Source organism: Ranitomeya imitator, chromosome 2, assembly GCF_032444005.1.
Source record: "Ranitomeya imitator isolate aRanImi1 chromosome 2, aRanImi1.pri, whole genome shotgun sequence".
NCBI lineage: Eukaryota > Metazoa > Chordata > Amphibia > Anura > Dendrobatidae > Ranitomeya > Ranitomeya imitator.
Genome location: NC_091283.1, coordinates 772,955,361 through 772,977,541, shown reverse-complemented (window position 1 = coordinate 772,977,541; position 22,181 = coordinate 772,955,361). Strand labels below are relative to the sequence as shown.

Below are 22,181 nucleotides of genomic sequence, written 5' to 3'. Positions count from 1 at the left end.
CAATACGGGACATTTCTTCTTAAAAGTCCAATAGAAGCTCTATGGATGCCCCCCATGTTTTGTTGCTCAGAAATGTCATTTGTGGAATGTGACACAGCATGGATGGCGCCAGTCATGCTGTGCCCCATTCATTACATTTTTAACAGCAGTATCTTCAGACCCACTCATGTCATTTATTTTAATAATGTTAACTAATGGGCCAATTCATCATGACTAGAACAGTCCACAGGAGCAAGATGAGCTACATTTATTAATAGATGCAAACCTCTTTATAAATTTGTTGCATCTTTTAGAAGCCCGAGCACCAGAACCTGATATCTGCTCAAGCTATGATTTGGAATGGATTTATGCTATAATGTACAGCATTTTTCTAGCTTAAAGAGAACCTGTCACTCCCAAAATCGAAGGTGAGCTAAGCCCACCAGCATCAGTGGCTTATCTACAGCATTCTGTAATGCTGTAGATAAAGCCCCGATGTATCCTGAAAGATGAGAAAAAGAGGTTAGATTATACTCACGCAGGGGGCGGTCCCGGTACGATGGGCGTCGCGGTCAGTGGCCTCCCATCTTCCTATGATGGCATCCTCTTCTTGACTTCACGCTGCGGCTCCGGCGCAGGCGTACTTTGCCTGCCCTGTTGAGGGCAGATCAAAGTACTGCAGTGCACAGGCGCTGGGAAACGTCAGAGAGGCCCTCAACAGGGCAGACAAAGTACGCTTGCGCAGGAGCCGCAGCGTGAAGACAAGAAGAGCATGTCATCTGATGAAAATAGGAGGCGCCGGACCGCGACACCCATCGGACTAGACCGGGACCGCGATTGCCCTTGGGTGAGTATAATCTAACCTCTTTTTCTCATCTTTTAGGATATATTGAGGCTTATCTACTGCATTCCAGAATGCTGTAGATAAACCCCTGATGCTGGTGGGCTTAGCTCACCTTCGATTTTGGGGGTGACAGGTTCCCTTTAAAAGGGCTATCCACCACTGAGACAATTATTTTTTCTTAAAGGGAACCTGTAGCAGTATTTATGCTTCCCAAACCACAGGCAGCATGAATCACAGCCTGGAGATATCATTGCAGCCATATACAGTGGGAACGGAAAGTATTCAGACCCCCTTTAACATTCCTGGCTTCATTGCAGACATTTGGTAAATTCAAAAAAGTCTTCTTGGAAATGATGCAACAAGTTTTTCACACCTGGATTTGGGGATCCTCTGCCATTCTTTCTTGCAGATCCTCTCCAGTTCCATCAGGTTGGATGGTGAAAGTTTGTGGACAGACATTTTCAGGTCTCTCCAGAGATGCTCAATTGTGTTTAGGTCAAGGGTCTGGCTGGGCCAGTCAAGAATGGTCACAGAGTTGTTCTGAAGCCACTCCTTTGTTATTTTAGCTGTGTGCTTAGGGTCATTGTCTTGTTGGAAGGTGAACCTTCGGCCAAGTCTGAGGTCCAGAGCCCTCTGGAAGAGGTTTTCATCCAGGATATCTCTGTACTTGGCCGCATTCATGTTTCCTTCAATAACAACAAGTTGTCCTGCCCCTGCAGCTGAAAAACACCCCCATAGCATGATGCTGCCACCATGTTTCACTGTTGGGATTGTATTGGGCAGGCAATGAGCAGTGCCTTGTTTTCTCCACACATACTGTTTACAATTATCACCAAAAAGGCCTATCTTCATCTCATCAGACCAGAGAATCTTATTTCTTCTAGTCTGGGAGTCCTTCATTTGTTTTTTAGCAAACTCTATGTGGGCTTTCATATGTCTTGCACTGAGGAGAGCCTTCCATCATGCAACTCTGCCATAAAGGCCCCACTGTTGGAGGGCTGCAGTGATAGTTGACTTTGTGGAACATTCTTCCATCTCCCTACTGCATCTCTGAAGCTCAGCCACAGTGATCTTGGGGTTCTTCTTTACCTTTCTCATCAAGGCTCTTCTCCCATCATTGCTCAGTTTGATTGGATGACCAGGTCTAGGAAGACTTCTGGTGGTCCCAAACTTCTTCCATTTAAGGATTATGGAGGCCACTGTGCTCTTAGGGACCCTGAGTACTGCAGAAATTCTGCTGTAACCTTGGCCAGATCTGTGTCTTGCCACAATTCTGTCTCTGAGCTCCTTGGCCAGTTCCTTTGACCTCATGATTCTTATTGATCTGACATGCACTGTGAGCTGTGAGGTCTTATATAGACCGGTGTGCGCCTTTCCAAAGTGCTATCAGTTTAATTAAACACAGCTGGACTAAAATGAAGGAGTAGAACCATCTCAAGGAGGAGCACGAGGAAATGGACAGCATGTGACTTAAATATTAGTGGGGTCTGAATACTTTCCGTACCCACTGTATATTTTCCTCTGTAGTGCAGCGACATTTCAGAGAAAGTATATTTTGAAGATCCAGGTTGACCACAGGAAGAGGAGACACTCGGCTAGCAGTACCCCAGTTGAAAAAACCCATCTATGTCTAAGGAGGACACCTGTCAATCAATTGGAGCTGCGGCACTGCTTTTCAAACCATATTTTCTCTGGAGTGTTTCAGAGAAAAGTACTCTTGGCTGCAATCATTTAGCCAAGCTCTGATTCATGCTGCTCCTGGTATGGACAGCATGAATCAGCTGACAGGTTCCCTTCAAAGGGATTTTCCACCTCTGGGGAAATGTTTCTTTCCTTATAATTACATTTTCTCACATCTTTTTTTTAAGAAAAAAATTGCACATTTTAGCTTTCATGGATTCTTTGTTTCCTTGCACATTCAACTTCGATGTGACTTGTGTTCAAAAATCAGTTGAGAGGAACTCAGAAAAAGACAAATAATAGTCACAGTCTGTCCAGTCTGTAAGAACTCACTGACAGAATCGAAGTTAACTCATCTGCAGCTCCAAGAAACAGTGCAACACAGAGGCTATGTAAAGCAGTTCTTTAGTCCCAGAAACATGCATTTAAGTTTTAAAAAAAAAGTCCCTGACTTTGGACAACCCTTAGGGCACAGTGAGACAGCTGCATAAATCTGATTGAGATTGGACTGCAATGCTCCTGACCTGAGCTGCATAAATACATAAAGCTGTAACGCTCAGGTCGGGAAAGCCGCGACCAGTCCGAGCAATGCGGTCCAATACGGCCGTCTGACTGCACCCTCATAGCAAGTCTGCTGTGCCTGCTTGTTTATACCCTCTTGCCAGTGTCGGACTGGTTTGCCAAGGGCCCACCAGTAACATTGACTTTGGGGGGGACACTTTTCACCTGCATACAAATGTTACACTACCCTCATTCACAATTTTACCTATATTTCTATATAATAATAAACTGGGTAGTTTGGATAATGAATGATGAGATGCTATTTTTTTCTGTACAGAGTGAATCAAGTGAATAAAGCCAAATACTGCCCTTACTGTGGGGTTGGAGGCCCAGATCTGCGCTGGGGCCCTCCGGGTGATTGCTCTGTTACCCTATGGGCCAGTCCGAGCATGCCTTTTGCTATGTGCTATGCCCCAACTACTTTTTTAAAGACTACAGGTCTGGGGTGGTGTAAAAAAAAAGCAAAAGTTCACAATATTCTTGTCAAAATATGTGTAATGCAAAAATGCTAACTTTTCTATACCGGAAAAGAGTAGAGTACATTATTTATAACAGCAACATCATTGTTATTGGGCTAAGTTCACACTGCGTCTGTGCACTTGGCCTAAAATATAAATTGGGAACGTCAACGCTCCCATATCCTGCCATTTACCAGTGTTCCCTTAACCTACAGTGTCCGGTATGCATTTCCAACTGTTTGTGTAATTGAGTAGGATGCTGCAGACGGCACTTTCTGACCTCATGGGTCGCTGTGGTCTACAGTAACCTGGGCATCCACACCGACTGTGACCATTATTCAGTGTATACACCTTAGGCAGACAGTGTGTGTCCTACAGTGGCCACAAACAGTCTGTTTCTACTCTTTGTTGGCTGATCCAATCAATTTTGATCGGATCTGTTCAAAATCTATTGTGTGTGGGGACGGCCTGAGCAGCCCCCGCTCATCAGAGGAAACAACTTTCAGACAGGTTGAACTGCAATGCATCTGTAATTATTTTTCCCGGAGCAGTAATAGCGCTGTTTGCCACACACTACACTTCCTTCTCAAATGAAGTTCTTTCGTGTCACGTGCATGCCATATGTCTGTGTTCAACGATATTCATAGTACATGACACAGTTTACACAATGGCAGCACTTTCCCCACTGTACAGATTGCATCACTTAGTGAGTTATCCAGGACTATATTATTTCTTTAACTGTGCGCCAAATAACTAACAGGCAGGTAGTTGTCACCAAAACAGAGCAGTCACTGACCGCTCCTCCCAGCGATTCAGCTGCTCCATGACAATACAGCAGCTCTTCTTCTTCCAAGCTGCTCTGTCAATGCATCGTTAGGCAGCAGGGAGCCGATTGTCAATCAGCATGACATCGGAAGTGATGACCCGTCAATAGAGCAGAGCGCAAGAAAAGCCACTCTGTCGACATGACGCCACTGAATCGCCGACAGGAGTGGTCTGTGACCGCTCTATGCCGGCAGAGGTCAGGAACGTGCACAATAGGCAGATAGTTAGTAACTACCTGCCTGTTATTTCTTAGGTCCATAGTAAAAAAAATTGATATAGTCCTGGAAAACCCCTATAATCAGTCCCAGTTCCTACTGCTGCTCAGGATCTAATATTATCATTTATCAGTATAGCCAATCTCATATAAAACCTTGTTTTGAAATGTGAGATGAAGTAGGGAACACAAAGAAAATTTAATCTACGAGGAACATACCAGGTCCAAGATGTTTTCCCAGTTTCAATGCTCTTAATCACTAAGCCATTATTAACATGCCAATATAATAGAAAAAGTGTTTTCTACTGGTCACTTGTATGTAACATATGCATATTATTTCTACTAATAAATTCATGTTTTATAGATATCATGTGAATCCTCAAACTTCCACTCGTAAGAACATCCAGCCAAACAGTAAAAATAATGAAATCCAATTTCATCGATTTTAAAAAAAGGTCTGATTTTTAATAATACTTTTTCATTAAAGAAAAGAGAAATATATAACATTTATACATTGTAATAAACACGCCATTAATAATTTACAACACTTCACCAGTACAAAAATATATAACACGTGTCTATTATTATGGGGGGAACACAGCCAGCTGTGCTTAGTGCAAAGTTGTTTTTTCCAATGAATTCTGCACATTCTCCATTTCAAGAAAATAATTCAGTCAGCAAAACATTATTCTTAAAATCACGTATTTCCCTTTTTATCCAAACACATTTTATCACTTTCTTACTACTTTTCTGATTTCTTCTCTTAACATTTCCCATATCCTTCGACACATCCCTTCCGCAGCTTTCAGTATATCCTGATGTAGCAAAGAAGAGTTTGCTATCTGACACAATTGCCATGCGGCGTCACCATGTGTGAACTGTCACAGTGCAAAAACAAAAGTAATGGCAATTTCAGCTCTGCTACATCTATACTTACAACGCTGTCTCTCCAGAGACTCATACACAGTCTACTGACACCTCCTCTGCCATCTATAACCACATTCTTCAGCCCACCCTCCACTTACAATAACTTATTTTATGATCATAGTCAACCAAGGGTTTTTTTACACTTAGTTTCTTAACTTTATGATTTTAGATCACAATGACTGAAAATGGCATAACTTTCTGAAACAGAATCCTTCTGCATGTTTATAATAAATAACGTATCCGTATAAAGGTATTAGAAGTCGTAGGACGCAATTAATTTCACATTAATGTAATGTACAGGACTATAAATAAATTAATAGTTAATATTATCATTTAGTAATAATTAATATTTCCTTCCCTATGGCTGCAGTTCTTTACAGTATAGTCATTGTAAAGGTGATCTGCATCCTATGGTCCTAAGGTGCATCAATGTTAAAACACAAAGTCCAGTTGAAATATCATACACCAACCATGCAGAAGTGATGGACAAGGCTCAGTTATTCGGTGCCAGGTACAGTTTTCAAATATTTAGCCTTGATGGACCTGGAGAAGGTGGTTGGGACAAGGTACAGTTTTGGTACCATGTTCTGACGGCTCAGCCTTGAAGTCCCAGATCCAGCACATCTTGCACCCGCTCCTTGGTCCTGAAGTGCAAATCAAGGTCTAGTTCATTTCTGAATGCAGTTTCCTGGGTTTTAAGGTTTCTTAGCAGTCTTCTGTGCTAGTGTATTGAACAGCTTGTCCCAGTGCGTGAAGTAAGGTGCATAATTCGACACAAATTTTTCATGATGGAGGTCGTGATGATTTGGTCCACCGCATATCCCGAATGGTATTAACCTGTGAGTTGACCATGGCAAGTCATAACCACAATGATCTTCCACGGACAGGTAGATATGGATGATGAAGATGGCCATTTCAGTCATTGGATGACATCCCAGTAGGATGGGACTGACGTTGGCAAAGAATCCAAGAGACAGCATCTCCCAGGCGCTGGAATATTGGGTGGCCAGCACAAAGGTGGCCGTGTACTTGTGATGCATCTTGTGAAATGTCTTGTACAGCCAGGGAACCTTGTGATGCAGCAGGTGCCAAGCAAAATATTGGAAGTCAAACAGGAGCAGGCAGGCAATGATGTCCAGTAGAAATCGAGGCAGTTGTGGCGCCACAGGCGGCAAATTAACTGGTCTCCAGTACCAGTAGGCAACAGTCAGTGGAAATATAAAGACCAAGTGGCTGTAAACGGTGTGTGCCAGGCAGTGGAGCACCATAGCCAGGGTAGGTCTGGACTTTGGCTGCACTTGGTATTTCTTCAAAGCAGGTATTTGGTAGCACAGAGCGTCCAGTGCCAGGTAAGGCAGACAGAAGAACAAGTAGACTGTAAATGAGAAGATAACTGGATAGAAAGGGGACCTGACCAGTTCTTCTTTAGATGTGACAAAGTCCCATATTGGCTGCAGTAGGACTGAGCCATCTTTCCAGGCAAGTGTTACTTGCACGCTACCGTTCATTCTGAGTATTCTGCTCTTACATGTGTGCTGCCTGACAATATATACTCCCTCCACTTCCTGCCGCCTTTCAGCCTCGCCTCAGATCAGGGAAATCCCAATTCGCTTTCCATTTCAAAAGGAATTCAGTGACGTCACAAAAGCAAAAGCTTTTTTTTTTATTCATGCAGCTGGAAATCTGACAGTAAAAATTTACTACCCTCATTATCTTTACTACACGTGCCAGCATAGCTTGTATTCTCTGGCTGGAAAAAAAAGTCAGGGTTTAATAGGAAAACAAACTGTACTACAGATCATTTTGCACTTGTGGAACTACTGATCCCATCTTGCTTTTCAAGTCAACTGTGACAGTCTAAGTGTAAAATACTATAAAAGTAATTTTTCATAAAACACATTTCTCCTGGTCTTTGTTGTACTCACTGCAGTTTGAAGATAACGGTATCTTGGTAAATTCTGCTCTATGAAAACCACTATTATTAGGGTCAGCAGAAAAAACTGTATGTACATGCAATGCAATGATAGCCCCCATTCCTGTCGCTATGACCATGTGTCACAGCAATTGTATCCTCTGTGACGTACATCACCCATAGATGCAATAATGTACACCGATCCCAGAATATGTATTATTTTACTGGATACCTCAGTAAGGACTAGGGCAATCTGCTGTACTCATACAGTGTATACCATACAAGTCAAAAGGTCACATCATGCCCTCCATATGGTTAATAGGAGGCAATAAGTGGGTATAACATAGGTGTCTTATATGGCAAGTGGACACTGCTAAGGATGAGGTTACAGTGGGTACGTAAAGTATTCAGACCCCTTTAAATTTTTCACTCTTATTGCAGCCATTTGGCAAATTCAAAAAAGTTCAATTTTTTTTTCTCATTACTGTACACTCTGCACCCCATCTTGACCTCTTAAATCAGAAATGTAGAAATTTTTGCAATTTTATTAAAAAAGAAAAGCTGAAATATCACATGGTCATAAGTATTCAGAGCCTTTGCTCAGTATTGAGTAGAAGCACCCTTTTGAGCTAGAACAGCCATGAGTCAGCACGGTGGCTCAGTGGATAGCATTGCAGCGCTGGGGTCCTGGGTTCTAATCCCACCTTGGACAACATCTGCAAGGAGTTTGTATGTTCTCCCTGTGCTTGCGTGGGTTTCCTTCGGGTACTCCGGTTTCCTCCCACATTCCAAAGACATACTGATAGGGGATTTAGATTGTGAGCCCCATTGGGGACAGCAATGATAATGTGTGCAAACTGTAAAGCGCTGCGTAATATGTTTGCGCTATATAAAAATAAAGATTATTATTATTCTGAGTTTTCTTGGGAATGTTGCAACAAGTTTTTCACACCTGGATTTTGAGATCCTCTGCCATTCTTCCTTGCAGATCCTCAACAGTTCCGTCAGGTTGCATGGTGATCGTTGGTGGACAGACATTTTCAGGTCTCTCCAGAGATGCTCAATTGGGTTTAGGTCAGGCCTCTGGCTGGGCCAGTCAAGAATGGTCACAGAGTTGTTCTGAATCCACTCCTTTGTTATTTTAGTTGTGTGCTTAGAGTCATTGTCTTGTTGGAAAGTGAACTTTCTGCCAAGTCTGAGGTCCAGAGCACTCTGGAAGAGGTTTTCATCTATGATATATCTGTACTTGGCCGCATTCATGTTTCCTGCAATGACAACCAGTTGTCCTGTCCCTGCAGCTGAAAAACACCCCCATGCTGCCACCACCATGTTTCACTGTTGGGATTGTATTGGGCATGTGATGAGCAGTGCCTGGTTTTCACCACACATACCGCTTAGAATTATCACCAAAAAGGTCTATCTTCTCATCAGACCAGAGAATCTTATTTCTCATAGTCTGGCTTCCGTCGGGCAACTCTGCCACAAAGGCCTGACTGGTGGAGGGCTGCAGTGATAGTTGACTTTGTGGAACTTTCTCCCATCTCCCTACTGCATCTCTGTAATTCAGCCACAGTGATCTTGGGATTCTTCTTTACCTATCTCACCAAGGCTCCCACGATTGTTCAGTTTGGTTGGATGGCCACATCTAGGATAACATTTGGTGGTCCCAAACTTCTTCCATTTAAGGATTACGGAGGCCACTGTGCTCTTAGGAACCTTGAATACTGCAGAAATTATTTTGTAACTTTGGCCAGATCCGTGCCTTGCCACAATTTTGTCTCTGAGCTCCTTGACCAGTTCCTTTGACCTCATGATTCTCATTTGGTCTGCCTTTACAAATCAAGTCCTATCAGTTTAATTAAACACAGCTGGATTCCAATGAAGGAGTAGAACTGTCACGCCGTTCTGTCTGTATCTGGTTTTCGGCGTGACAATGCATGTCTTTGATTTAGCCCTTTGCTCCTTTCCCCCTAACTGAGCTTGGATACTGTTGGCTGTTACCTGTATGGAGCCTTCTCAGTTCCCTGCTCTGCTGCATAGCCGTACATGGGTGGTTAGGTCTTTGCTCTGCTGCATTAACTTCTGCATGTGCGGTCCCTGGTTGCTGCTGTGGAAGCTGTCCGCGGGTTGCGAAGTCATTTGCAGCTGGTGCATGACTTTCCACGTGTGTCTGGGCGTGCAGCCTCTGCCAGGTGCCCTGAGCCTCAGTTCCTGCACTGATTGTGCTATAATGGTTTCTGTTTGTGCTAAGGGCGTGCGCGGCCACACCTCACCTGCTTTTATCAGGGTTACTGTGTGTTCTTGAAAAGCTGTCCCCAGCCAATTGCTGAGGAGCAGCTCCTATATAAAGTTCCCCTGCCCTTTGGGCGGGGCCTGAGCTACTCACAAAGCTCCTGAACTTTGCTATGTGTGTTTTGTGTTCCTGCAACTCTCATGTCTATGTTTTGGTACCAAAGTCCTTGCCTTGATTCCTGTTATGTCCTGTTCTGGCGCCTGTCCTGGAAGCGGTATATCCAGGCCTGAATCCTTGATCCTGTACCTGTCCTGTACCTGACTCTGTCTGAACTGTGTCTGCTGTGTTATGTTCCTGGAATCTCTCTGCATCTGGAGCCTCGCACCCAGTGACTTTGAGTCTCTTGAAACTGGTGTTTCTGCTGAGCATCTACTACTCTGTGCTTTGACTACCATGCGGTGCTAGCTCCTGGCAGGTCCAGCAATTTTGCGGTTCTAGCACCATCCCGCTTGAGTTCCTTCCTAGGTCCGATGCTCGGAGCCTGAAGACCGCAGTCTGGAACCTGATGACTGCTGCCTGGAGCTTGGAGAATGATGACAGTGGTGGTGCCTGTAGGTCGTGTCGGATGTCCGGAACCGAACGACTCTTGTCTGATGTTTGCTGGTTACCCTGTGTCCTGATGTCCTGCCTGTGTCCTGATGAACTCGTGTACCCTGATGTCCTGACGTCCTCGTGTACCCTGATTTCTTGCCTGTGTCCTGATTACCCTGTATACCCTGATGTCCTGCCTGTGTCCTGATGTCTTGATGTCCCGCCTATGTGTGCCTCAGTGATCCGTTGGTGCCTTGGGGTCCACTGGGTGGTACCCTTCTAGGAGGTGTGGAATCGGGAGTCTGGCATATTCATGTTTGGTTTATGTACTAAGTGACTTTACTTTAGTAAACTTTACTTTCTCTATACCTGAAGTTATGCGGTGTAATCAAGTCCTAAGTGTCCACATGCTCAGCTGCCACAGAACCCCGGTCTCTGCCCTCCCCTAGTTCGGGTAGGCCCGAGTCCCCCTCTGTGGTATAGAGGGTCCATATTGCATCCCTGGGGAACACGTGCCCCATCCCCCCCCCCGCCCTAGTTGGTTGGTCGGTGTGGGAGCGTTCATGGGCTGGGTCGCATCTCCGGCTGCAGCTTATCGTGACAAGAACCATCTCAAGGAGGATCACAAGGAAATGCACATCACGTGTCTTAAATATGAGTGTCTGGGCAAAGGGTCTGAATACTTATGACCATGTGATATTTCAGTTTTTTAATACATTTGCAAAATTTCTATATTTCTGTTTTTTTTCATTCAAGATGGGGTGCAGAGTGTACATTAATGAGAAAAAATTAACTTTTTTGAATTTACCAAATGGCTGCAATTAAACAAAGAGAGAAAAATTTAACGGGGTCTGAATACTTTCCGTACCCACTGTATATTGTGGATGGGGGTACATTATACTTAACGTTAAGGCCGGGGTTCGTGTGGTTGACACTGGGGGTGGCTGGTACATGTGTGATCAATGAATAAATAAGGTTATAATGAACCCCATACGTAAATTGTTAAGAATATCCAAAGCAATATTGGAGTTCTTTCATCCGGGTGATTTCCAGTATCTTGGAAGTTTATAATATTAAGTACGAGGTCATCTATATATACATATGTGGATAGATGTTAATTTTTTTAGCATGGAAACATAGTTAAACAAAAAGAAAGTAAAACCTGTTTGATATTTTTTCTATTCCTTTTTAGGGTTCAATGAGGCGTGCTTTTTTCTTGTGTGAGTGCTACCCTTGTTTTTCAAGGATAGCGCCTGTAACTATAATTGTCTGCGAGGGTCCAATTTTCAAGGATTGTTTGATAGGTGAAGCTGGAGAAACAGTTTTTTTCCATCCAATAAAAAGTGAGAAATTCTGAGGAAACCCTGATGGTAAAAATGTACACACTGACTAATCTCTGTTTACACTCTGGTAAAAAAAAACTCTTATGAAACTCGAACTGGTTTTCCATGCAAGAAAAATCATTGATCTCTAAATCCTGTGCTCAAGAGTGTATAAAAACTCATCAGAGTTTCATCCACATACAAAGGGCAATTTTCATCACAATTGTCATCTATATGGCATTCATTTTTATACATGAGCAATTATTAAAATTTACAAGACCAATTACAGTTTCCTACATTAACCCCTTAGCGACCGCCGATACGCCTTTTAACGGCGGCCGCTAAGGGTACTTAAACCACAGCGCCGTTAATTAACGGCGCTGTGGAAAAAGTAAATAGCGCCCCCCAGAGGCCGATTTTCTCCGGGGTCTCGGCTGCCGAGGGTAGCTGAGACCCCAGAGAACATGATTCGGGGGGTTTTTAACCCACCCCGCATTTGCGATCGCCGGATTAACCGTTTGCTGAGACCCCAAAGAGCATGATCGGGATCGGTTTTACCGACCCCTGTTTTGCGATCGCTGGTAATTAACTGTTTACCGGCGCCTGCAAAAAAAAAAAATAAAGTAAAGTGTAATTCTCTGTCCTCTGATGTGATCGCACATCAGAGGACAGAGAAATAGGGGGATTCGGGGACCCTACAATACTCACCTGTGTCCCTGGATCCTCTTGCTGCTCCTCTTGGCCGCCGGCAGAAGAAAATGGCGGGCGCATGCCCAGTGCGCCCGCCATCTGTCTCCATCTGCCGGCCGGCAGGAGAACAGCAGTTGGGGCTAAAATTAGGGTTAGGGGTAGGGTTAGGGTTAGGGGTAGGGTTAGGGGTAGGGTTAGGGTTAGGGGTAGGGTTAGGGTTAGGGGTAGGGTTAGGGGTAGGGTTAAGGGTAGGGTTAGGGGTAGGGTTAGGGGTAGGGGTAGGGGTAGGGTTAGGTTAGGGGTAGGGTTAGGTTAGGGGTAGGGTTAGGGGTAGGGGTAGGGTTAGGGGTAGGGCTAGGGTTAGGGCTAGGGTTGGGGCTAAATTTAGGGTTAGGGTTGGGGCTAAATTTAGTGTTAGGGTTGGGGCTAAATTTAGGGTTAGGCTTCTTTCACACTTACGTCGGTACGGGGCCGTCGCAATGCGTCGACCCGACATACCGACGCACGTTGTGAAAATTGTGCACAACGTGGGCAGCAGCTGTAGTTTTTCAACGCATCCGCTGCCCAATCTATGTCCTGGGGAGGAGGGGGCGGAGTTACGGCCACGCATGCGCGGTCAGAAATGGCGGATGCGACGTACAAAAAAACGTTTCATTGAACGTTTTTTGTGCCGACGCTCCGCCAAAACACAACTGATCCAGTGCACGACGGACGCGACGTGTGGCCATCCGTCACGATCCGTCGGCAATACAAGTCTATGGGCAAAAAACGCATCCTGCGGGCACATTTGCAGGATTGCGACGGAATGCCAAACGACGCAAGTGGGAAAGTAGCCTTAGGGCTAGGGTTAGGGTTGGGGCTAAAGTTAGGGCTAGGGTTGGGGCTAAAGTTAGGGTTAGAGCTGGGATTAGGGTTAGGGTTTGGATTAGGGTTGGTATTAGGGTTAGGGTTGGCATTAGGGTTACGCTTGGGATTAGGGTTAGGTTTGGGATTAGGGTTAAGGTTAGGGTTGTGATTAGGGGTGTATTGGGATTAGGGTTAGGTTTGAGGTTAGGGTTGAGATTAGGATTAGGGGTGTGTTGGATTTAGGGTTTTGATTAGGGTTATGGTTATGGTTGACATTAGGGTTGTTTTGGGGTAAGGGTTGTGCTTATGGTTAGGGTTAGTGATTAGGATTATGGATCAGGTTGGGATTAGGGTTAGGGGTGTGTTGGGGTTAGGGTTGGAGCTAGAATTGGGGGGTTTCCACTCTTTAGGTACATCAGGGGGTCTCCAAACACGACAGCAAATTTTGCGCTCAAAAAGTCAAATGGTGCTCCCTCCCTTCTGAGCTCTGCCGTGCGCCCAAACAGTTAGTTACCCCCACATATGGGGCATCAGCGTACTCGGGATAAATTGGACAACAACTTCTGGGGTCCAATTTCTCTTGTTACCCTTGTGAAAATAAAAACTTGGGGGCTACAATATCTTTTTTGTGAAAAAAATATTTTTTATTTTCACGACTCTGCATTCTAAACTTCTGTGAAGCACTTGGGCATTCAAAGTTCTCACCACACATCTAGATAAGTTCCTTGGGGGGTCTAGTTTCCAAAATGGGGTCACTTGTGTGGGGTTACTACAGTTTAGGTATATCAGAGGCTCTGCAATCGCAACATAATGCCCACAGACCATTCTATCAATGTCTGCATTCCAAAAAGGCGCTCCTTCCCTTCCGAGCTCTGCTGTGCGCCCAAACAGTGGTTTACCCCCACATATGGCACATCAGCGTACTCGGGATAAATTGGACAACAACTATTGCAGTCCAACTTCTCCTGTTACCCTTGTGAAAATAAAAACTTGGGGGCTACAATATCTTTTTTGTGGAGAAAAATAATATTTTTTATTTTCAAGACTCTGCATTCTAAACTTCTGTGAAGCACTTGGGCATTCAAAGTTCTCACCACACATCTAGATAAGTTCCTTGGGGGGGTCTAGTTTCCAAAATGGGGTCACTTGTGAAGGGTTTCTACTGGTTAGGTACATCAGGGGGTCTGCAAACGCAACATAATACCCGCAGACCATTGTATCAAAGTCTGCATTCCAAAACGGCGCTCCTTCCTTCCGAGCTCTGCCGTGTGCCCAAACAGTGGTTTACCCCCACATATGGGGTACCAGCATACTCAGGACAAATTGGACAACAACTTTTGGGGTCCAATTTCTCTTGTTACCCTTGTGAAAATAAAAACTTGGGGGCTAAAAAATCTTTTTTGTGGAAAAATAAAATATTTTTTATTTTCACGGCTCTGCATTATAAACTTCTGTGAAGCACTTGGGCATTCAAGGTTCTCACCACACATCTAGATAAGTTCCATGGGGGGTCTAGTTTCCAAAATGGGGTCACTTGTGGGGGATTTCTACTGTTTAGGCACATCAGGGGCTCTCCAAACGCGACATGGCGTCCGATCTCAATTCCAGCCAATTCTACATTGAAAAAGTAAAACGGCACTCTTTCTCTTCCAAGCTCTGCGGTGCGCCCAAACAGTGGTTTACCCCAACATATTGGGTATCGACGTACTCAGGAGAAATTGCACAACAACCTTAGTGGTCTAATTTCTCCTGTTACCCTTGTGAAAATAAAAATTTGTGGGCAAAAAATCATTTTTGTAGAAAAAATGCAATTTTTTTTTTTCACGGCTCTACGTTATAAACTTCTGTGAAGCACATGGGGGTTCAAAGTGCTCACCACACATCTAGATAAGTTCCTTAAGGGGTCTAGTTTCCAAAATGGTGTCACTTGTGGGGGGTTTCCACTGTTTAAGCACATCAGGGGCTCTCCAAACGCGACATGGCGTCCAATCTCAATTCCAGCCAATTCTACATTGAAAATGTCAAACGGCACTCCTTCTCTTCCAAGCTCTGCGGTGCGCCCTAACAGTGGTTTACCCCCACATATTGGGTATCAGCGTACTCAGGAGAACTTGCACAACAACTTTTGTGGCCTAATTTCTCCTGTTACCCTTGTGAAAATAAAAATTTGTGGGCAAAAAGATCATTTTTGTAGAAAAAATGCGATTTTTTATTTTCACGGCTCTACTGTTATGACCCCAATGGCGAGGGTCTCAGAGGAACGTGGAAGTCTGCAAGATACAAAAATCCAGCTCATAGGGCAGTGGTAACTGGGTTGACCATATATCTACTCCTAACGCCAACACTAGAAGTAGCCGGGGGTCATACCTACGTTGATCCTAGATGACTCGCGCCAGCCGGAGAATCTAAATACCCCTAGTAGAGGAAAACAAAGACCTCTCTTGCCTCCAGAGAAAGGGACCCCAAAGCAGGATAGAAGCCCCCCACAAATAATAACGGTGAGGTAAGAGGAAATGACAAACACAGAAATGAACCAGGTTTAGCACAGAGAGGCCCGCTAACTAATAGCAGAATATAGAAAGGTAACTTATATGGTCAACAAAAAAACCCTATCAAAAATCCACACTGGAAATTCAAGAACCCCCGAACCGTCTAACGGTCCGGGGGGAGAACACCAGCGCCCTAGAGCTTCCAGCAAAAGTCAGGATACAGATTAGGAACAAGCTGGACAAAAATACTAAACCAAAAACAAATAGCAAAAAGCAAAGTAAATGACTTAGCTGAATAACCGGACCAGGATCAGTAGACAAGAGCACAGCAGATTAGCTCTGATAACTACGTTGCCAGGCATAGAACTGAGTGTCCAGGGAGCTTATAAAGCAACGCCCCTAACTAACGACCCAGGTGCGGATAAAAGGAAAGACAGAAAAACCAGAGTCAAAAAACTAGTAACCACTAGAGGGAGCCAAAAAGCAAATTCACAACAGTACCCCCCCCTTAGTGAGGGGTCACCGAACCCTCACCACGACCACCAGGGCGATCAGGATGAGCGGCATGAAAGGCACGAACTAAATCGGCCGCATGAACATCAGAGGCGACCACCCAGGAATTATCCTCCTGACCATAGCCCTTCCACTTGACCAGGTACTGAAGTCTTCGCCTGGAGAGGCGAGAATCCAAGATCTTCTCCACCACGTACTCCAACTCGCCCTCAACCAACACCGGAGCAGGAGGCTCAGCAGAAGGAACTACAGGCACAACGTACCGCCGCAACAAGGACCTATGAAATACATTGTGAATAGCAAACGACACAGGAAGATCCAGACGAAAAGATACAGGATTAAGGATTTCCAATATCTTGTAAGGACCAATAAAACGAGGTTTAAATTTGGGAGAGGAGACCTTCATAGGAACAAAGCGGGAAGAAAGCCATACCAAATCCCCAACGCGTAGTCGGGGACCCACACCGCGGCGGCGGTTGGCAAAGCGCTGAGCCCTCTCCTGTGACAACTTCAAGTTGTCCACCACATGATTCCAGATCCGCTGCAACCTATCCACCACAGAATCCACCCCAGGACAGTCAGAAGACTCCACATGACCTGAAGAAAAGCGAGGATGGAAACCAGTGTTGCAGAAAAAAGGCGAAACCAAGGTGGCGGAACTAGCCCGATTATTAAGGGCAAACTCAGCCAACGGCAAGAATGTCACCCAATCGTCCTGATCAGCAGAGACAAAACACCTCAAATAAGCCTCCAAAGTCTGATTGGTTCGCTCCGTCTGTCCATTAGTCTGAGGATGGAAAGCAGAGGAAAACGACAAATCAATGCCCATCCTACTACAAAAGGATCGCCAGAACCTGGAAACGAACTGGGATCCTCTATCTGACACAATATTCTCAGGGATGCCGTGCAAACGAACCACGTTCTGGAAAAACACAGGAACCAGATCGGAAGAGGAAGGCAGCTTAGGCAAAGGAACCAAATGGACCATCTTGGAGAAGCGATCACATATCACCCAGATAACAGACATGCCCTGAGATAGCGGAAGATCAGAAATGAAATCCATGGAGATATGTGTCCAAGGTCTCTTCGGGACAGGCAAGGGCAAGAGCAACCCGCTGGCACGAGAACAGCAAGGCTTAGCTCTAGCACAAGTCCCACAGGACTGCACAAATGACCGCACATCCCTTGACAAAGAAGGCCACCAAAAGGACCTGGCCACCAGATCTCTGGTGCCAAAAATTCCCGGGTGACCTGCCAACACCGAGGAATGAACCTCGGAAATGACTCTGCTGGTCCACTTATCCGGAACAAACAGTCTGTCAGGTGGACAAGACTCAGGCCTATCAGCTTGAAATCTCTGCAACACACGTCGCAGATCCGGAGAAATAGCTGATAAGATAACTCCATCCTTAAGAATACCAACAGGATCAGCGACTCCAGGAGCATCAGGCACAAAGCTCCTAGAAAGAGCATCGGCCTTCACATTCTTTGAACCTGGTAAATACGAGACAACAAAATCAAAACGGGAGAAAAACAATGACCAGCGGGCCTGTCTCGGATTAAGGCGTTTAGCAGACTCGAGATACATCAGATTTTTGTGATCAGTCAAGACCACCACACGATGCTTAGCACCCTCGAGCCAATGACGCCACTCCTCAAATGCCCACTTCATGGCCAACAACTCCCGATTGCCCACATCATAATTTCGCTCGGCAGGCGAAAACTTCCTAGAGAAAAAGGCACAAGGTTTCATAACAGAGCAACCAGGGCCTCTCTGCGACAAAACGGCCCCTGCTCCAATCTCCGAAGCATCCACCTCAACCTGAAAGGGAAGTGAGACATCGGGCTGGCACAAAACAGGCGCCGAAGTAAACCGGCGTTTCAACTCCTGGAAAGCCTCCACGGCAGCAGGAGCCCAGTTAGCTACATCGGAGCCCTTCTTGGTCATATCCGTCAAAGGTTTCACAACGCTAGAAAAATTAGCGATAAAACGACGGTAGAAGTTAGCGAAACCCAAGAACTTCTGAAGACTCTTAAGTGACGAGGGCTGAGTCCAATCAAGAATAGCTCGGACCTTGACCGGGTCCATCTCCACAGCAGAAGGGGAAAAAATAAACCCCAAAAAGGGAACCTTCTGTACACCAAAGAGACACTTTGAGCCTTTGACAAACAAAGAATTTTCACGCAAAATTTTAAAGACCAACCTGACCTGCTCCACATGCGAGTCCCAATCATCAGAAAAAACCAAAATATCATCCAGATAAACGATCAAAAATTTATCCAGATACTTCCGGAAAATGTCATGCATAAAGGACTGAAAAACTGAAGGCGCATTGGAGAGCCCAAAAGGCATCACCAAGTACTCAAAATGACCTTCGGGCGTATTGAATGCGGTTTTCCATTCATCACCTTGCTTAATGCGCACAAGGTTGTACGCACCACGAAGGTCTATCTTGGTGAACCACTTGGCACCTTTAATTCGGGCAAACAAGTCAGACAACAGCGGCAGAGGATACTGAAATTTGACAGTGATCTTATTTAAAAGCCGATAATCAATACAAGGCCTCAAAGATCCGTCCTTTTTAGCCACAAAAAAGAATCCTGCACCAAGAGGGGAAGAAGACGGACGAATATGTCCTTTCTCCAAAGACTCCTTGATATACGAACGCATAGCGGTATGTTCAGGTACCGACAGATTAAAGAGTCTTCCCTTAGGAAATTTACTACCTGGAATCAAATCTATAGCACAGTCACAGTCCCTATGAGGAGGCAATGCACTGGACCTGGACTCGCTAAAGACATCCTGATAATCAGACAAATACTCCGGAACTTCCGAAGGCGTAGAAGAAGCAATAGACACAGGCAGGATATCCCCATGAATACCACGACAGCCCCAACTAGAAACTGACATAGCCTTCCAGTCCAGGACGGGATTATGGGTCTGTAACCATGGCAGCCCTAAAACAACCAAATCATGCATTTTATGTAAAACAAGAAAACGTATCACCTCGCGGTGTTCAGGAGTCATGCACATGGTAACCTGTGTCCAATACTGCGGTTTATTTGCTGCCAATGGCGTAGCATCAATACCCCTAAGAGGAATAGGATTTTCTAATGGTTCAAGAGTAAAACCACAGCGCTTAGCAAATGACAGATCCATAAGACTCAGGGCAGCACCTGAATCTACAAACGCCATGACAGGATAAGACGACAGTGAGCAAATCAAAGTTACAGACAGAATAAATTTAGGTTGCAAATTTCCAGCGGTGACCGGACCAACAACCTTAGCTATACGTTTAGAGCATGCTGAGATAACATGTGTAGAATCACCACAGTAGTAGCACAAGCCATTCCGGCGTCTATGAATTTTCCGCTCATTTCTGGTCAGGATTCTATCACATTGCATTAAATCAGGTGTCTGTTCAGACAACACCATGAGGGAATTTGCGGTTTTTCTATCACATTGCACCGAATTAGGTGTCTGTTCAGACAACACCATGAGGGAATTTGCGGTCTTGCGCTCCCGCAATCGCCGGTCAATTTGAATAGCCAGTGCCATAGCATCATTCAGACCTGTGGGAATGGGAAAACCCACCATAACATCTTTAATGGCATCAGAAAGACCATTTCTAAAATTAGCGGCCAGTGCACAGTCGTTCCAATGTGTCAGCACGGACCATTTCCGAAATTTTTGGCAATACACTTCAGCCTCGTCCTGCCCCTGAGACATAGCCAGCAGGGCCTTTTCTGCCTGAATCTCAAGATTGGGTTCCTCATAAAGTAAACCGAGCGCCAGAAAAAACGCATCAATATCAGCCAATGCCGGATCTCCTGGCGCCAGCGAAAAAGCCCAATCTTGAGGGTCACCCCGTAAGAACGAAATAACAATTTTTACTTGCTGAGCGGAGTCTCCAGATGAACAGGGTCTCAGGGACAAAAACAATTTACAATTATTCTTGAAATTCCTAAACTTAAACCTGTCTCCGGAAAACAGTTCAGGAATCGGTATCTTAGGTTCTGACCCAGGACTTCTGATAACATAATCTTGTATGCCCTGCACACGAGTAGCCAGCTGGTCCACACTTGTAATCAAGGTCTGGACATTCATGTCTGCAGCAAGCATAAGCCACTCTGAGGTAAAGGGGATGAAGAAAAAAAAAAAAAAAAAAAAAAAAATGAGAGAGGAGAAAAAAAAAAACTCAGAATCTTCTTTCTTATAATCCCTCTTTTGCAATGCATTAAACATTTAATATGGGCCTGGCAAACTGTTGTTACCCCAATGGCGAGGGTCTCAGAGGAACGTGGAAGTCTGCAAGATACAAAAATCCAGCTCATAGGGCAGTGGTAACTGGGTTGACCATATATCTACTCCTAACGCCAACACTAGAAGTAGCCGGGGGTCATACCTACGTTGATCCTAGATGACTCGCGCCAGCCGGAGAATCTAAATACCCCTAGTAGAGGAAAACAAAGACCTCTCTTGCCTCCAGAGAAAGGGACCCCAAAGCAGGATAGAAGCCCCCCACAAATAATAACGGTGAGGTAAGAGGAAATGACAAACACAGAAATGAACCAGGTTTAGCACAGAGAGGCCCGCTAACTAATAGCAGAATATAGAAAGGTAACTTATATGGTCAACAAAAAAACCCTATCAAAAATCCACACTGGAAATTCAAGAACCCCCGAACCGTCTAACGGTCCGGGGGGAGAACACCAGCGCCCTAGAGCTTCCAGCAAAAGTCAGGATACAGATTAGGAACAAGCTGGACAAAAATACTAAACCAAAAACAAATAGCAAAAAGCAAAGTAAATGACTTAGCTGAATAACCGGACCAGGATCAGTAGACAAGAGCACAGCAGATTAGCTCTGATAACTACGTTGCCAGGCATAGAACTGAGTGTCCAGGGAGCTTATAAAGCAACGCCCCTAACTAACGACCCAGGTGCGGATAAAAGGAAAGACAGAAAAACCAGAGTCAAAAAACTAGTAACCACTAGAGGGAGCCAAAAAGCAAATTCACAACACTCTACGTTATAAACTTTTGTGAAGCACTTGGGGGTTCAAAGTGCTCACCACACATCTAGATAAGCTCCTTAAGGGGTCTAGTTTCCAAAATGGTGTCACTTGTGGGGAGTTTTCACTGTTTAGGCACATCAGGGGCTCTCTAAACGTGACATGGCGTCCGATCTCAATTCCAGCCAATTCTGCATTGAAAAAGTCAAACGGCGCTCATTCACTTCTAAGTTCTGCGGTGCGCCCAAAAAGTGGTTTACCCCCACATATGGGGTATTGGCGTATTCAGGAAAAATTGCATAACAAAATTTATGGTTACATTTCTGTTTTTACACTTGTGAAAATAAAAAAAATGGTTCTGAATTAAGATGTTTGCAAAAAAAAGTTAAATGTTCATTTTTTCCTTCCACATTGTTTCAGTTCCTGTGAAGCACGTAAAGGGTTAATAAACTTCTTGAATGTGGTTTTGAGAACCTTGAGGGGTGTAGTTTTTAGAATGGTGTCACACTTCATTATTTTCTATCATATAGACCCCTCAAAATGACTTCAAATGTGATGTGGTCCCTAAAAAAAAATGGTGTTGTAAAAATGAGAAATTGCTGGTCAACTTTTAACCCTTATAACTCCCTAACAAAAAAAAATTTTGTTTCCAAAATTGTGCTGATATAAAGTAGACATGTGGGAAATGTTATTTATTAACTATTTTTCGTGACATATCTCTCTGATTTAAGGGCATATAAATATAAAGTTTGAAAATTGCTAAATTTTAAAAATTTTCGCCATATTTCCGTTTTTTTCATAAATAATTGCAAGTAATATCGAAGAAATATTACCACTATCATGAAGTACAATATGTCACGAAAAAACAATCTCAGAATCAGCGGGATCCGTTGAAGAGTTCCAGAGTTATAACCTCATAAACTGACAGTGGTCAGAATTGCAAAAATTGGCCTGGTCATTAAGTACCAAATTGGCTCTGTCACTAAGGGGTTAAAGAACTACAATGTATCCATAAACTTCCTTCTGCGGCACATCTTGCCAGAAAAATAAGAGTGTCATTATAAAACAAAAAAAATGTCTGTC

At 44.5% G+C, this 22,181-nt stretch overlaps 1 protein-coding gene across 1 annotated transcript; it reads right to left on the bottom strand.

The window, feature by feature from the left end:
• Nucleotides 1-5,006: 5,006 nt before the first annotated feature.
• Nucleotides 5,007-7,261, bottom strand: LOC138665741 (cholesterol 25-hydroxylase-like protein). The gene has a single exon (XM_069753498.1). It carries the CDS (start codon nt 6,994-6,996, stop codon nt 6,184-6,186), a length of 813 nt encoding a protein of 270 aa, XP_069609599.1. The 5' UTR covers nt 6,997-7,261; the 3' UTR covers nt 5,007-6,183.
• Between the last annotated feature and the right edge of the window lie 14,920 nt (nt 7,262-22,181).

Bases quoted from the DNA above. Each gene is read 5' to 3' on its own strand.
- LOC138665741 (XM_069753498.1), bottom strand. From the start codon at position 6,996: ATGAACGGTAGCGTGCAAGTAACACTTGCCTGGAAAGATGGCTCAGTC.